Source organism: Akebia trifoliata, chromosome 2 (assembly GCF_017979445.1).
Source record: "Akebia trifoliata isolate Shusen 1 chromosome 2, ASM1797944v1, whole genome shotgun sequence".
In the NCBI taxonomy this organism is placed as follows: Eukaryota; Viridiplantae; Streptophyta; class Magnoliopsida; order Ranunculales; family Lardizabalaceae; genus Akebia; species Akebia trifoliata.
In genome coordinates, this window is record NC_141376.1 from 357,700 (window position 1) to 371,540 (window position 13,841).

The 13,841-nt window shown below is 35.2% G+C and overlaps 1 protein-coding gene across 1 annotated transcript; it reads left to right on the forward strand.

Moving 5' to 3' along the window:
- The first annotated feature begins 6,612 nt into the window (after positions 1–6,612).
- Positions 6,613–12,731, forward strand: LOC147408507 (thioredoxin reductase NTRB-like). Its single transcript, XM_086418928.1, has 2 exons — positions 6,613–7,757; positions 12,385–12,731. The coding sequence occupies exons 1-2, from the start codon at positions 6,671–6,673 to the stop codon at positions 12,453–12,455; spliced, it is 1,158 nt and encodes a 385-aa protein (XP_086275054.1). The 5' UTR covers positions 6,613–6,670; the 3' UTR covers positions 12,456–12,731.
- Positions 12,732–13,841: the final 1,110 nt, after the last annotated feature.

Genomic DNA, 13,841 nt, shown 5'->3' on the forward strand with positions numbered 1-13,841 from the left:
CTTTTCATCATCTTTAATTCATTTTCCCCGAAAGACGGTGGAAGGCTCTTCCCATTTTTCAACGTTCATAATAAAATGTCCTCTACAACCTTACATTATATATAAATATAAGAAAGATTTTGTTACATTTTCCTTTTGTTAGTGATGGAAGATCATCTGAGGTACAGCAGGGTTGGCAAGATGAGAGGGAGAGGGCATCGAACCAGAGGTTTCAGATTGAGCCCTCGAAGGTTTTCGATTTGTGGACTACGCCGAAGGCTTTTAGATTTCATAAGGTTGATGAGTAGGTGGAACTTGAAGTCTTCATGTGGACAAGCTCTAAAGTCTCTAAGAAAAGGTATCATCATCCCTACAAGAAGTAGTAGGAGAAGGAGCAAAAGTGTTGTTAGATCATCCGATTGTAAGTTAAGGTCACACAACCGATCCAACTCGTTCTATTCTGAAGCCATTGCAGATTGCTTGGAGTTTATAAAGCTGTCAGCTGTTTCAGTGGAGGACAACTCGGTTTCCCAGAGATGGGACAAAGAAGACCATATAGTACTGGTTTAGGAAACATGTATGTATTTTGCTCAAACCACTATGAATCTTATTATTATTTTTTTTTAAATTATTTTTTGTGAGTTGTGGGAGAATGAAATCTGAACTTGTATATGGGAATTGGGTTCAACTCTTCTCTCTCACTTTTTGTTTTTTTTTTTCGTGAGTTTGAAAATTTGTAAAATATATTGTGCAAATGAGAAATATTATGATTTTATTTGATTATCGATATAATTATATATAATTAAAGGAAAGAATTTAGAGATACCCCTTTGGTTTAGGAAAATATTTGACTAGAGAAAATGTAAGGAGCCAAAAAGAGAACAAAAAAAAAAAAAAAAAAACGTTTCAATGTACAAAGAATTCATTGAAAAAACGGCAATGAGAAAATGAATTTCTGCATTTGATTGCACCTAAGAAAATCTCAAAAAAAGAGGGTTGGTCCTTAGTTGTCAGGGAATGATATAGCGTGACATGGTTGGAAAATGATTTTCCTGAAAAAATGCAAAATTAAACCTCCAGAAAAAAAACTCACAACCCCTTCTCTAGAAACCCAATATCCTTCTTAATTTATCAAGCTCAGGCTTCTAGAGAAGATTAGCTCAAAAGCCCTCATTTAGAAGCCACAAACCCTTTTCAACTAATCAAGTGTGAAGCTGGATAGAATAAGCCCACATAAAACACCATCTGAAGATAAAAAAACAAGCCAGTAGGTCCTCTCCTTCTTTCCCATAAAATTTGACTGCTAGTAAGAATAAAATACTCAATTAAACTAGTGTAAATTAATTGACATTTTGTCGGCACATCATCAGTGCAATTGTGCACGACACGACTCGACATTTCTTGTCAACAAAGAGTATTGCCATCCACCCAGATGGATGCTATATTTCCCTCGGTGCAAGGTTTAAATTCTAAAGCATTGGTAGTCCGTTAGAGCACAGAAGAAAACACATCCTAAGAGTAGCCAAGCCATGTGGGATACTCCATCTAAACGCGAGGGCTGGAGGCACTTGTCTCTCCCCCTCCACGTAGGGCTGTAGATACTAAAGTGATCCATCATTGAGGTACACTCGCTTTGATGCTATGTTAAAGTCCTTGGGTCTAACTCATCCTTGAAAACCGGCTTGCAAAGAGACTATTGCTCCCACTTTATACATTACACATCTTAAGAGTACCTAGGCGATGTGGGACTATGCTAATTCTTTGGTGTGGGAATCAAAATAATTTGAGGCTCATCTTGATAGAATGAGCATAGATGGGACTCTCAAAGGGCCAACCTTTAGGATAGGGACAGGGTCTTCTCATGTGATATCCAATTATAACTCCAACATTAATTATCTACAAGAGATTTTTCGGACTCCTTGAGATCCATATTAAAATTAATACAATTCTCTAGTCTTCTTCTCCGTTTATCTTCTAAATTTTTAATTGTTTTATTCATTCATTTTTACCTGAAAAGACACTAGTGTGGTGTCGACCAAAAAGTCTTTGACGATCAAGTTGGTATTTGATGAAAATTATAGAATATGAGGAAAATAAGAGCACTAGAATTGTATGTGGTTTGCGCCTTAGATTTGAGTAGGAAAAACTTTCATATTCATAGAGTGGACTTTTTAATGGGGGTAGTAAACAATTAGTTGTAACCATTCGCCCATGTTGTCAATCACTTATGGTAATAAAAGCCTATGATGCTTTGATAATAATGAAGACTCATTCCTCATGATTTTTGTAACCTATACGAGAAATGACCTTAAATATGTAATTATTCCAACTCGATAATTGTTTAGTTCCTCGAGTTGATTCAGTCGAATTATGTGTTTACAATTCTTTTGGACACCGTGTGTGTTTTACCTTGACGATAAAACATGTTGTAATGACTTTTGCTACTTGGATAACTTTATGGTAATTAGTTATATTACTTTACTGTGTTGCTACTCGGGTAATTTTACATAATTTTCTTAATGTCGTATCAATCTCCTTAGAGTAATTCCCAAAAAATGGAGGAAAAGGAGTCGAAGCAGTAGTAACATCAGCTACTAAGCAAGAACAAGAGAAAGAGAAAAAGTAGTAGCGTCAGCTAGGGTCGATTCTCATAAGGAGGCAAATCATTTTCGGATTGGAGATAAGAGGGGTTGGCTTGCATAGGGGGAAATCGAACCACCTATGATATACAAGAAAGGGTTTGACTCTTGTAGTGAGGTCGAACCACTTAGATGTACTATAGTGAAAGGTTAGCCATAGGGTCGAACCACCTAGATGAATCATGATGAGGAGTCTGTCATGGTAGTCAAACCACCTTGAGGGAACGAATAAAAGAGTCAACCAAGGAAGTCAAACCACCTTGAGGAAATAGATAGATGGGTTGGCCAAGGTGGTCAAACCACTTTGAGAGAGCAAGAGAAGGGTTAGCCAAGGAAGTAAAAATAGTTAGAGAGAACAATAAAGGAAGGGGTCGGCCCAAGAGGCTAATCCAATTACATTTTCGAACTAGGTTTATGAGTTAGATTGGATTAGAACAGATCCAATTGCCTTGATTTAATAATTTTGCTAAATCCCTAAGAAGAGGATATTTTTGATTCCTACATTATCCTTTAGTTATCATCACTTTAATACTGATATATGATGGAACAAGTATAATTATACTTCATGTACTACATGAAAATTGTGACCAGTAAACCTAGAAGGCTTACCTGTATATACGTAATAGACATGAGTTCTAGGTTTGACGCTTGATCCACACCTTAACATGGTAATCACATCCTCCTCACTATTTAGTTAATTTGTTTGTTTGTTTTTTAAATTTCTAGTGGTGTGGCTAATAATGCCACACCACGTTTGTGATTGTGATGATGCTTGTTTTGATTGCCATTTTTGAGTTGCAAGGAAAATAAATTTCTAGTGTTCTAAAGTAAATTTAATTATATAGTACTAACTAATGACCTTCTCCACGGAAAGATAACCTTTCAAAGAAATAAAATCCATGGTTTTAAAACAGGTCCAGGCTTAAAAAAAGTGATGCGATTATGCTGCAAAACTCTGCAGTCGACCAAAGGAGAGCTAAGAAGTAAGAACACAAAAAAGGTTTGCTATCTTACCAAATAGAGCATATGTCATTTTTAGCAGTAAATAAATGTAAAAAATAGCAGTATGCAGGCATCTTTGATTGAATGCTAGACAATTTAGCCTTACTTTACTTCATGAAATTAGAATCAATCTCTGGTTGTACAAACTGACAAAAGCAAAGAACAAAACTGTTCGCTGATTCAACAACGAGAAAAGAATACAAATTTTTTAGTTTTTCTTCTTGCCACAAATATTCTTTCTTATTTTAATGTACCATAGAGTACTATTTTAATGAATAAAAATGATTATATTTGTCATGAAACACACAATTAATATCCGATCCGTAGGTGGCTTAGTAAAGATGTTCATGACGTACTATAACACTTTGTCAAGTATCCCACTGGTTTTGTTTTTTAAAAAACGTGTTCAATACTTCAACATCCCTATGGGGAGGCTAACTCAGTCATAATCACATTAATATGCAGTGATGGGCTACTTTTATTTCAATTATCAGAAGCCTTTGTCACTTATTTTCCTAGGCCTTTCAACTAGGGCTCTGTCAATGGAGGGGTTCCAGATCTGTTTGGTACAATATTGGAGTTGATCTGAAAAATAAATTTATTGGATCTGAACCCAATAAAAAAAAAAAAAAAAAAATCAATATTTTCGGATCAATCTTAAGCCAATCAGATTCGATTTGGTAAAAGTATAAATAAAATATGATGTAAGTCCATGCAAATATATATAATATAAATATACTTCATTTATATATTTCCCAACACATTATTGGATCAGGTCCTTGTTGGATCGAGACACGATTGTTCTAAAATTGATCCAATAAGTTATCAAATTATCAGAATCCAAATTCTTGATCAAGACTCAGAATTATTGGATCAAAACAATCGAGTTTTGGATATGATCCAATTCATTGACAACTCCTACCTTCAAATGAGGTTTAAAATTGTATTACTGTCATGCCAATTGTATTGTAATGCTATTGAAGTAATAATGATGTAGGATTCATTATGAAACTGAAAGCAAGTGAAATTAATATGAGAGTGAAATTAAATATAAGTATTATTTTAAAAAGTGTTAAAATAGACCCATTTTTAATTTAATTATTTGAAAATACCATGCTAAAATAATTCTTGAAAATCCTATGTAAAGGCTGCGGTCTACCATGTTTTAATTATATAGATATAATACATTTAGTTAAATTGATTTTTTTTTCTATCAAAACCTTATATTATAAAACTTTATTTTACAAACAAGGGCTATTGTGTCAATTTATACTAACCCTATTAATAAGAGAAACATGTACCAATTGACAAGATAACTTACATTAAAAATATGAACATAAACATGCGTCAAGTCGATTCAATCTTTGTAAATATAGTACATTAAGCGCAAGACATGGTGAAGAGATTTTCATGTATACAAGCCAATATATATGTTACTTAGAGTCATCATTAGCACTTGATGGTAGGGCTGTCAATGAATCGGTCTGGATGGTTCAATGTAATATGAGCTTGCGGAACTACACTTGATATAAGGCCAAAAAGCCTTTAGGCATTAAAGCACACTTACTAGTAAAGGGGATACTGAGTTACTGTTGGCTCACTCAACCTGTCCTTGATCGTTACTCTCGAAAACGAAAGGCAGATCTCAAGATAAGAATAACTGCTTCTGTATGCTAAATTGGATTTTATATACAAAATCTATTAATAAACTTTACATATCTCAACAAATATATAATATAATTTATACTTTCTAACATATTATCGGACCGGATCCTTATTTTATTGGGACATGATTGATCCAAATCCGATGCAAAAAGATATCAGATCAAATCTTTATTGGAATCCAAAGCATGATCCAAAACCAAAAAATTATTGGATTGAAATGGATCGGATTTTGAGGCTGATCGCACCATTGACAAGCCTACTTGATGGCTAGCTGGAAACACTTACATAAAAAACAAGTGATGAAACTTTTAAAATTTCCAGGTCAAAGAAAAGAGTCAACACTAGGAGGGTTCTTTTTTTTTTTTTTTTTTTTTTTAATGTTTCTGATTCTTAGAATCCATGGATCAAATCGTCTACCATAAAATTGTACTTCTTCATGGTGACAATTTTGAAAAATTCTTGTATTTTGGTAGCAAAGTTTATACATGACGACATTAGATGTTCCAAAAACTTTTTCCATCTATAGGGATCCCTATAAGTGGGTTGCATAGGTTCTTTACAAATAGATGATACAAAAAATCAATTCCGATTCCTTTAGGTCCAATTTTAATTATATGGGAAAAAAGATTTGGAATCAAGATTTTCTATTCCAATTAAACGGCTACCTGTTGACATCCTAGTTAGTCTCTTATTAATAACCTGTTTTTGTTTTTTTTTGTTTTTTTTATCTTTAGAAGTTCTTTAATTAAAAAAGAAATAGTTCAAAAAACAATTTCTTACTTAATATAATAAGATTTTTAGCCTTACTAAAGGTTGGTTTGCTCAAATGTATTATCATTTCAGAAATCCAACACCTATAGCCATCAAAGTTTCATTGAAAAACTTAGATAAAAAATAAAAAAAATAATTTTTTTGAACTAGATCCAAGATTTTAAAAATGGATGATTACCAAATTTCCACGTAACTCTCAAACTTAAAAATGAAATTCAACGATGAAAATTCATAGAATGTCATTGTTTATAATCCTAAAGCATCTGATCATGTTTTTGGATACCAATGGATGATCATAAGGACCCTTAGTAAGTGAGAAATCCTTACTAACTTAATCAGGCTAAAGACCCAAAGAAATATATAGCTCAAAAAAGAAAGAAAGAAAAAGTTCAAAATCTCGAACCGGAGCGGATCAGGATAGATTTCTAACCCCAATAGGAAGGCACGAACCAGAACAAAACCTTAGATAGCCTATTTATTATTATTAGTTTGAAGGGTCGTTCGTATTTATTTGTTTGTTTCCCACCCCTAAGGCCCTGACCGTCCATAAAACGCGTTTTTCGCGCCTAAATCGGGTAAAAAAAAAACACGCGCGCGCGTCGACATTTAGTGGAATGTTAAAGAGAGGGAGAGTAAGAAAGATAGAGAGAGGTAGTGTTATGAGCCGCTGCTCAAAGCTTGTATCTTTGCTTAAAAAAGCTCGAGACTTTGCTGGATTCGCCACCACCACTTCTGCCGCCGCAGCCTCTCTCTCTGCAAATCCCGCCAAGATTTCCGGCACCATGGACGAATTCAAGAACCTAAAAACACGCGTCTGCATCATTGGGAGTGGCCCCGCTGGTCACACTGCCGCCATCTACACAGCTCGAGCCGAGCTCAAACCCATCCTCTTCGAAGGATGGATGGCTAACGATATAGCTCCTGGTGGTCAACTCACCACCACCACCGATGTTGAGAACTTCCCTGGTTTCCCCGATGGGATTCAAGGGATGGAACTCATGGATTGCTGTAGAAACCAAACTATTCGTTTCGGTACCGAAATCTTCACTGAAACGGTTACCAAAGTCGATTTCTCTGTTAACCCTTTCAAAGTTTTTACAGACTCGAAGACTGTAGAAGCCGATTCGGTGATCGTTGCTACTGGTGCGGTCGCGAAGAAATTGAAATTCCCTGGATCTGAGGAATTCTGGAATCGGGGGATCTCGGCTTGTGCGGTCTGCGATGGTGCGGCTCCGATTTTCAGGAACAATCCGTTGGCTGTGATAGGAGGAGGAGATTCGGCGATGGAGGAGGCGAATTTCTTGACAAAGTATGGATCTAAGGTTTATATCATCCATCGAAGAGATGCGTTTAGGGCATCAAAGATTATGCAGAATCGGGCGTTGAGTAACCCTAAGATTGAAGTTTTGTGGAATTCTATGGTGGAAACAGCGTATGGAGATCCCCAAAAAGGGAGCTTGAGAGGGTTGAAGGTGAAAAATGTGGCGAATGGGGAGGTTTTGGATTTGAAGGTGTCGGGGTTGTTTTTTGCAATTGGGCATGAGCCCGCAACCAAGTTCTTGGATGGGCAGTTGGAGTTGGATTCGGATGGGTATGTAGTGACTAAGCCTGGCACGACACATACGAGTGTTCAAGGGGTTTTTGCGGCCGGGGATGTGCAGGACAAGAAGTATAGGCAGGCTGTTACTGCTGCTGGCTCAGGTTAATGCTATTCCTATTCTCCAATATATCTGCTTGAATTTCAAATCTATTATTTAGGAATGTTTATTGTTGAAAAAATGTTGATCTTTAAGCCTCAATTTATTTATAGGAGGCTTATGCCTCATTGTGTGAGGCTTAATCTCACTCTACATTCCAATATTTTGAACCATGATAGGAACATGTAATAAGAATCTTTCAATGTCAAAAGGAGATTTTTTTCCTCCTTCACGGACATCACTTGACAAATATCTAGTGTTCTAAAAAACCAACCTCAAGATATCCTAATTTCGTTTATTTGATTTTTTATAAGTAAATGCAATAGTATTAAAAAGTGGTCGAGATGACCTACAAAGAAGTACAAAAGACACAATTTCAAGGGAACCCCCGAGAACACTCATGCCAATCTACATACCCACTCCCATCTCCCTATGAATTCCTAGAAGAACACACCTTTAAACTCCTCAAAAGCTTTGCACCAATAGAACAAGAAACCTTTAACCGACACAATAATACTATCTAAAGGAGCCTCCTTTCCGTAAAAAATGCAACGATTCCTTTCTTTCCATAGGTCCCGGCACACGGCAAATGGAATAAGAGACTATAAAATTCGCTTAGCCAACACGAAAGAGGACCCCAATCCCATCCAAGACTTGAAGAGGCCTTTTGCTTAGTTTTGTAGTTGAATTGTTTATTTACATGCAGCCTCATGAAGGTACAAACAAAAAATTCATCCTTGCGCTTTTTAAAATATTACGTACAATAATTCCATCATAGTTGCTACCAAATCTACAAATTGAGTGGATACCTCTATTTTTCATTGATATAAGCACACTCAAAATAGAAGTCAGCCTTACCATTATATTCATTGCATACTAAATCCCAATCATTGGGATTGGGAAGCGCAAATCGTATTTTTCTGTTGAATTCAGTCTTGACTCTTGAGCCATGTCTTCGGCACAAGGCAAATGCATTCATATCTTCTCTTACTACCTCCATCCATGTCTTACACAAAATAAAAGTGAAAATTGTTAAAAATGGACATATATAGAACCAATCTACTTATATATACTGAAAAGAACTCAATCTAGAAAGTAATATGTAAAAGATGACTTAAAATTACAATAATAATCAACTTGTAACGTGGCTTATCACTGTGAAATTCTTGAACATCTATGAAACAACATGAAGAAATACTATTGAAGTTTGGAAAACATTGTGAGTGATATAAGCAAAAGTGTCCTTTAAATTAAGGCTGGTCAATGTTAAAAAAAAAAAAAAATTATACTTGAGTCGATGCCACTATGTTGGGTTACTTGCAAAAAGAACATGTACCATGCTTCTTGGTATTGGGATGGGTCGGCAGATTTGCTGGTGTCTTGGCTCAAGTTTAAAATAATGCTTACTAACTTACAAGTGAGTGCTGTATCCCTTGTCTACATCTGTAATCTAATCTCGTAATCCTTATATCATTGTTGATCCTTTTTCTGGATAGTCCAGAGGTTGTTGGGTTGTGCAAGCTGTATTTATTCATGTTTCTCCAATAGGCAGCTAAAACAGCTTGGCAATATAGCAGAGAGAACCTGGGTTGTTTTCACGAATACCCTGTCCCTCATGTTGTTCATGCATACCATTACTACATGGCACCTCTTCCACCCATTAACATGATGAATGCTTGCCCCATCTTTATGGGGCCTTCACACTAAAAAACAATTGTTTTAAGAGGCGTATGAGGCTTACGCCTCGAGACATGCTCAATATGAGGGTCATTGAAAATGCTCTAAGACATAAGGTTGAAACATAAAAGCAACTAAGGCTCATGCCTCAAACCATGAAACACCTAAAAGGCATATGGCTCAGTGTGAGGCATAGGCCTTTTGGCCGAAGTCATACACCTCACATTATTATTATTATTTAAATAATGCCTTTTCCTTTATTCTTATTCTTTTCTTTATATCTTACTTCTTTCTTTCTTTTTTGCTATCTAAGTAAGATTTTATAATGTTTTTTTTTTAAAATTTCTATTTCTTTGTTACTGCTAGATGTAATACAATGGAAATGCTTATAAATGAATTCGAATACAAATAGTACTATATTCAGAGATTTTTTTTGAATTGAGCTGATTTATAATAATTTTTTGTCGTATTTGGTATAATACAAATGAACGTATTGAATAAATTATATTTAGTTGTATTTTTGTTATAAATATAAAACATTTATTTATTGTATAGACTTTCAATTATTCAAATGCAAATTATTTTTATTTTACTAAAATATAAAATAATAATAATATTTTATATTATTATTTATTGTAATGGATTAAAATTTGAAATTCGATTGTGTGGATTTGAAATTTAGAAATAGGCAGTCGTTATTCTAATATTTTAGTTTTTTAATATTAGATATTTTTAAATATCATATTATTTATTTAAAAATATCACACATGTGAGGCTTACGCTTTACGCCTTGAGGCACGAGGCAACTGGGCGACTTGCCTCACGCTTCAGCGTCTGAAAATATTGCTAAAAACAAGCCTGATTGATGATTTAGTCATTGGATCTGGGCATATTTTCTTATGTACTGGAGTCATGTGTGGAAAAATTAGGATTTCAAACCCTTGATGGAAATTGCTCAAATCCAATGGGTAGAAAATGTCAATCAGGATTTTTTTATTTGGGTGAAGGTCCACCAAGGAGTGGGCCAAAAGTTCATGTGTTCAATGCATTGAAAGAGTGCTGTGTGGCAATAGGTGGCGTGGCCAACATTGGGGACAGGTTTTTATGAGGAATTCTCAATGTTTCCTCCTCTTAATATTTAGTAGAATGTACTTTCTTACAGTAAAGTTGTTCTAGCCATTTGAAATATATAAAGAAGTGTACTCATTAGTATTCGATTGTGTCATATTAATGGCCAGACAAGCTCTTGTGAATCTTCATGGAACTCCATTCTTAATAGTTGTGGTCATTCCCCAATTTTTGAGAAGTAATAATCATACTGGAAGAAGTAATATACCAAATAGCTTTCTCCACCCTCCTGCCAATTGAATACAGACTGGATTTCTCTTAAGCTTCTTATTTTATTTCTTGATATCTGTATTCTTCAACTATTTTTACAGCAAGGTCATGTTCATTCCCTCTTTAAACAAAAATCCTTATTCTTGTTTGCCTACTGCTTTGTACAATGAACCATGCAACATATCAGGAAACACAACCGCCTTACTCTATGAAGGTGATATTTGGGTGATTGTTTTCTATGACAGTAGAATGAATGTCAGTTCTGTAAAAAAAAAAATGTTTCCTTGAGTAGAGAAATTACTAGCACAAAGCCACATACCCTTACTGTCATAGAGCCACTCCTATCTTCTTCAATGACACTGTTTAGCTTCCCTAGTTTACAATAGAAAGCTATGCCATACAGAATTATTTTTCTTTATTAGTTAAAAAGTAAGAAATAATATTCAAAAAGCTTACAAAGATAGTGTGATTATATCTTCCCTAATCCATATATAATGCAAAAATTATGCAAAGAAAAAATCTTTTGACAAACAGGAAAAAAAAAAAAAAAACAAAATATAGAACCATCATTAAATTGAACGTGTTTCTTATCTTTCGTGGATAACATTGCAACACTCCATTTTGTTAATTTCATGCGTAGATACATGGTTCACAAATAATGGATCTTTTTTTAATGTCTTGGCCGAGATGTTCAAATTTTGGTGGTGATAGGAAGACACTTTCCTGGTTGTGTTGGATTGCCTTGACATGTTTCGGTATGTTTTGCTATGTATTGGTTGAGAAGATCTTGTTTTTCCCTTGAATGAGACAATGCCTCAAGATGTGATTTTTTTCCTCTCCCCCATGAGAAAAACACCACCGTTTTCCTCCTATATCAGAGACCTATCCAACATTTCCCTGGTAGCTTTCTGTTTTTTTTTCCTCTCCCCCATGAGAAAAACACCACCGTTTTCCTCCTATATCAGAGACCTATCCAACATTTCCCTGGTAGCTTTCTCTTCCTTGTACTTTCTGTTGTTTATGCAGACAAAGTCTTTTCCATTTTTTTTTAATAAGTAAAAGTCTACCCTGTTGATGTGATTTTGCTTTCAATTAATACAATCCTCTGTTACCCATAAACAGAAAAGAAAACAAAAACAAAACAAATGACAAATAAGATTTAGTGGTATATTTGTTCTTTTAATTTTCTGCCTTGAGCGGGAAACAAGTCAAGTAGATCTAGTCAATGTAATATTTAGTTACTGTGATCTCTGAAAATTATGGCTTTGTGCATGCAGACAAGGGTGAGACCAACTATTCTATGGTCTCCTTGATGCCATTTCCCAGTTAGGAAATTGGCCATATTAGTTCTATAAGCTCCACCTGAGGTTATTTCCTACTGTTTTGACATTTTTTCTTCTTCTTGTCATTAAGAATTTGATGATTAAAATAATCTGTACAGCGTATGATACTGGTACATATTGGTATGCTACCATATTGAGATTTGGGTAGATCAATACCTTTCTTTTCCCTTTGACTTGCAGAAGAAAAACTAAAGATCCATCCCTTGTGAATGTGGCATTGAAAATACCATTGCAGATTCCAAATTGATTTTGTTCAATCTTTTTATGCTACAGGATGCATGGCAGCCTTGGATGCCGAGCATTACCTACAAGAGATTGGATCTCAGGTGGGTAAGAACGATTGACTATCACAAAATTCTTCCGAGGACCCAGAAGGTCATTCGGCGAAGACAAAATCTAGTCTATAGTTGGAAGACCAATCCTTTATTGCAACAACTGCATGGAAGAAACCCTTGTGGTATTTAAGTATTCTTTGTTGCTGTTACATTTCTATTTATGTTGTTTAAGCATTTGGGTATGTCCGTAAGAAATCCTAAGAGTGCACTGGTGCTCCTGAAGAAAAGTTCAATTCATATTTCATTATTGGTAGAATCACCTTCAAATTTTCCTCTTTGATCTCACACTGTTACAATTCCTAACCACATCGAATTGTCAGTATTTTTCTTTATTCACTAGATAGAATAATGGTTAGTTGCTGTTGAGTCGTGCAATTGCAGGGCAGGTGGCGTGCCCATTAAAAGCAATGAACCCCACTGCTTACAGCAGGGGTCAGTTAGTGTAAATGGGCCTTGTCTTGTGTGAATTTGAATGACCAAGCATCGAGGCTTGGTCTTTGCAAATGTCGAAACACCGACTGTCATGCACGTCAAATATTGAATGATCCCCAAACCAATTTAGTCTTTTTTTTCAGTAGTGCAGAATGTGGTCCGGATTTGTGCCCTAGTATTTGTTGAATTTTGAATATGCCTGATGCTTGGATTGGCTTGATTGCCCAAAACTTGGTTGAGCTTGTTAAAGGCGTTCCTTTGCTACTATGATACTTTGGGAGCAGAATCTTCTTTAATTCCGTTCTCAAACTATTGGAATTTGCTCCTCAAATGTTGGAAACTCATTCTACATGGAAGATGTCATTACATCCGTGATGTTACCTACTTTTTCTTTTTCAAATAAATATTGATACATCCTAGTTATTAAGAAACTATGGCCAATGAGACATTGGTGATTATTTATTATTATAAGAAAATAATTTTGGAGAAAAAATTTAAATGTTATGATCTAAAATCTCTATGGAAGAATTTTTAATTGTGAATAATAAATTTAAAATTTATTAAGTAAAAAATGTTGTCGAAAATAGTTTGATTGTAGCTTAATTGGAGGTGTTTTTTCTCCCTAGGCAAGCAGGATTAGTGAAGTTGGGTTTTAAACTCAAGTTGCATTAGTATTCATTAAGCACCTTCACCAAGCTATTATGAGCATGGGATGAGTAATAGTATAAAATAGAATAATTGTCTTTCTAAATTTGATGGTATTCTTGCTCTCGTACCCGCATCCCCAGCTGTTCCATGAGCGTGCCAACAGAGAGTGTAAACCCCACCCCACCCCACCCCACTCATGTTCTGTGGGGATGTTTGTTAAAGAGAACTTAGAACCGTTTTCTGTAAGAGCCTTGCTACAGTGACTTGAAGTAGCGTTGTGTGCTGAGAACCATCAATTTTCCTCAAGTTTAACAC

Coding starts and splice junctions, on each gene's coding strand:
- LOC147408507 (XM_086418928.1), top strand. CDS start 6,671: ATGTTAAAGAGAGGGAGAGTAAGAAAGATAGAGAGAGGTAGTGTTATG. Junction 7,758..12,384: donor TGTTACTGCTGCTGGCTCAG/GTTAATGCTATT, acceptor TTTATGCTACAG/GATGCATGGCAGCCTTGGAT.